The sequence below is a fragment of the Mirounga leonina genome, unplaced genomic scaffold (genome assembly GCF_011800145.1).
Source record: "Mirounga leonina isolate KUSES-001 unplaced genomic scaffold, KU_Mleo_1.0 Mir_347, whole genome shotgun sequence".
Lineage (NCBI taxonomy): Eukaryota > Metazoa > Chordata > Mammalia > Carnivora > Phocidae > Mirounga > Mirounga leonina.
The window spans coordinates 461,496-462,792 of NW_023270696.1; the positions used below are offsets into that span (position 1 = coordinate 461,496).

The 1,297-nt window shown below is 62.3% G+C and overlaps 1 protein-coding gene across 1 annotated transcript in view; it reads left to right on the plus strand.

The window, feature by feature from the left end:
* Nucleotides 1-1,297, plus strand: part of OBSCN (obscurin, cytoskeletal calmodulin and titin-interacting RhoGEF) — a 132,354-nt gene that overhangs the window by 79,818 nt on the left and 51,239 nt on the right. Inside the window, exons 34-35 of the mRNA XM_035029912.1 lie at nucleotides 4-55; nucleotides 356-622. Of these exons, the coding sequence (XP_034885803.1) occupies nucleotides 4-55; nucleotides 356-622 (319 nt within the window). The remainder of the gene's footprint in view (nucleotides 1-3; nucleotides 56-355; nucleotides 623-1,297) is intronic.

The window sequence follows — 1,297 nt, forward strand, 5'->3', positions numbered from 1 at the left end:
GAGTATTCGTGTGTGTGCGGGCAGGAGAGGACATCGGCCACGCTGACTGTCAGGGGTAAAGACCATGTGTGGCCACATGGAGTGCATGGGTTTCTGTCCTTGTCTCTGTGTCTTGCATCTTCACTGGCTCTCAGAGGCCCTCCCCTACTCTGTCCTGTCTGCTCGCCTGTCCAGTGTCTTTGGTTAATGACCTCTATCCTCATGACCTCACGGGGCCCATCCTGGTGGTAGGGACAATTCCCACCTCATGTCCCTCTCCCACCTCACCCCAATCTGCCCAGCTTTTCCATCTTCAGTGTGTCCCGCTGTCTGTTGGGATGCCCATTGGGAGGCTGATCCTGTGCCTACCCTTCAGCTCCACAGGTGGTATTCAGGGAGCCGCTCCAGAGCCTGCAGGCTGAGGAGGGCACCTCAGTCACGCTGCGGTGCGAGCTGTCTCAGCCCAATGCCGCCGTGGTCTGGAGCAAGGGCGGCCTGGAGTTGCAGGCTGATGGGCGCAGGGAGCCTCGGCAGCGGGGCCCCACGGTGGAGCTTGTCCTGCGGGACTTGCGCCGGGAGGACTCGGGAGAATACACATGTGCCTGTGGACCCCAGTCCACCAGTGTAACCCTCACCGTTACAGGTGGGCCCCAAGGCAAGACCTGTCGCATGTGCGGGTCTCCTGTGCTTTGGGCGCAGCGCACACTGGGCATCCCAAGGGGGACCTGGGCTCTGTGGGCATGTCAGTCCTGGCAGGAGGCTCAGTTCTCACTATCCCCAGCCTGGTAGCTGAGACCCTGAGGTGACCCCCAGCGCTCACAGCCACACCCCTGTGTTTCCCTCCACCGTCATGCCCCTGTGGTTCACCCCTACACCACATGGCCACACCCCTGCAGTTCCCCTCCTGCACTCCGTAGCTTTGTTCCTGTGGTTCCCCTCTGTACCCGTAGTCGCTCCCCTGCAGGACTGACCCCAGTCCTGTAGCTGTGCCCCTGAAGGTCCCACTTGAAACCCCTGCAGTTCTCGTCTGCACCGTGTAGCCACGCCCCTGAGGTTCCTCACTGCACCCAGTAACCACGCCCTGCACCTGTAGCCACGCCCCTGCGGTTCCTCTCTGCACCCAGTAGCCACGCCCCTGCATCCACAGCCATGCCCCTGCAGTTTCCCTCCGTACCCCAGTAGCCACGCCCCTGAGGTGCCCCATTGCACCGTGTAGACACGCCCCTGAGGTTCCTCAGTGCACCCAGTAGACACGCCCCTGCACCCATAGCCACGCCCCTGAGGTTCTGCACTGCAACCAGTAACCACGCCCCTGCAC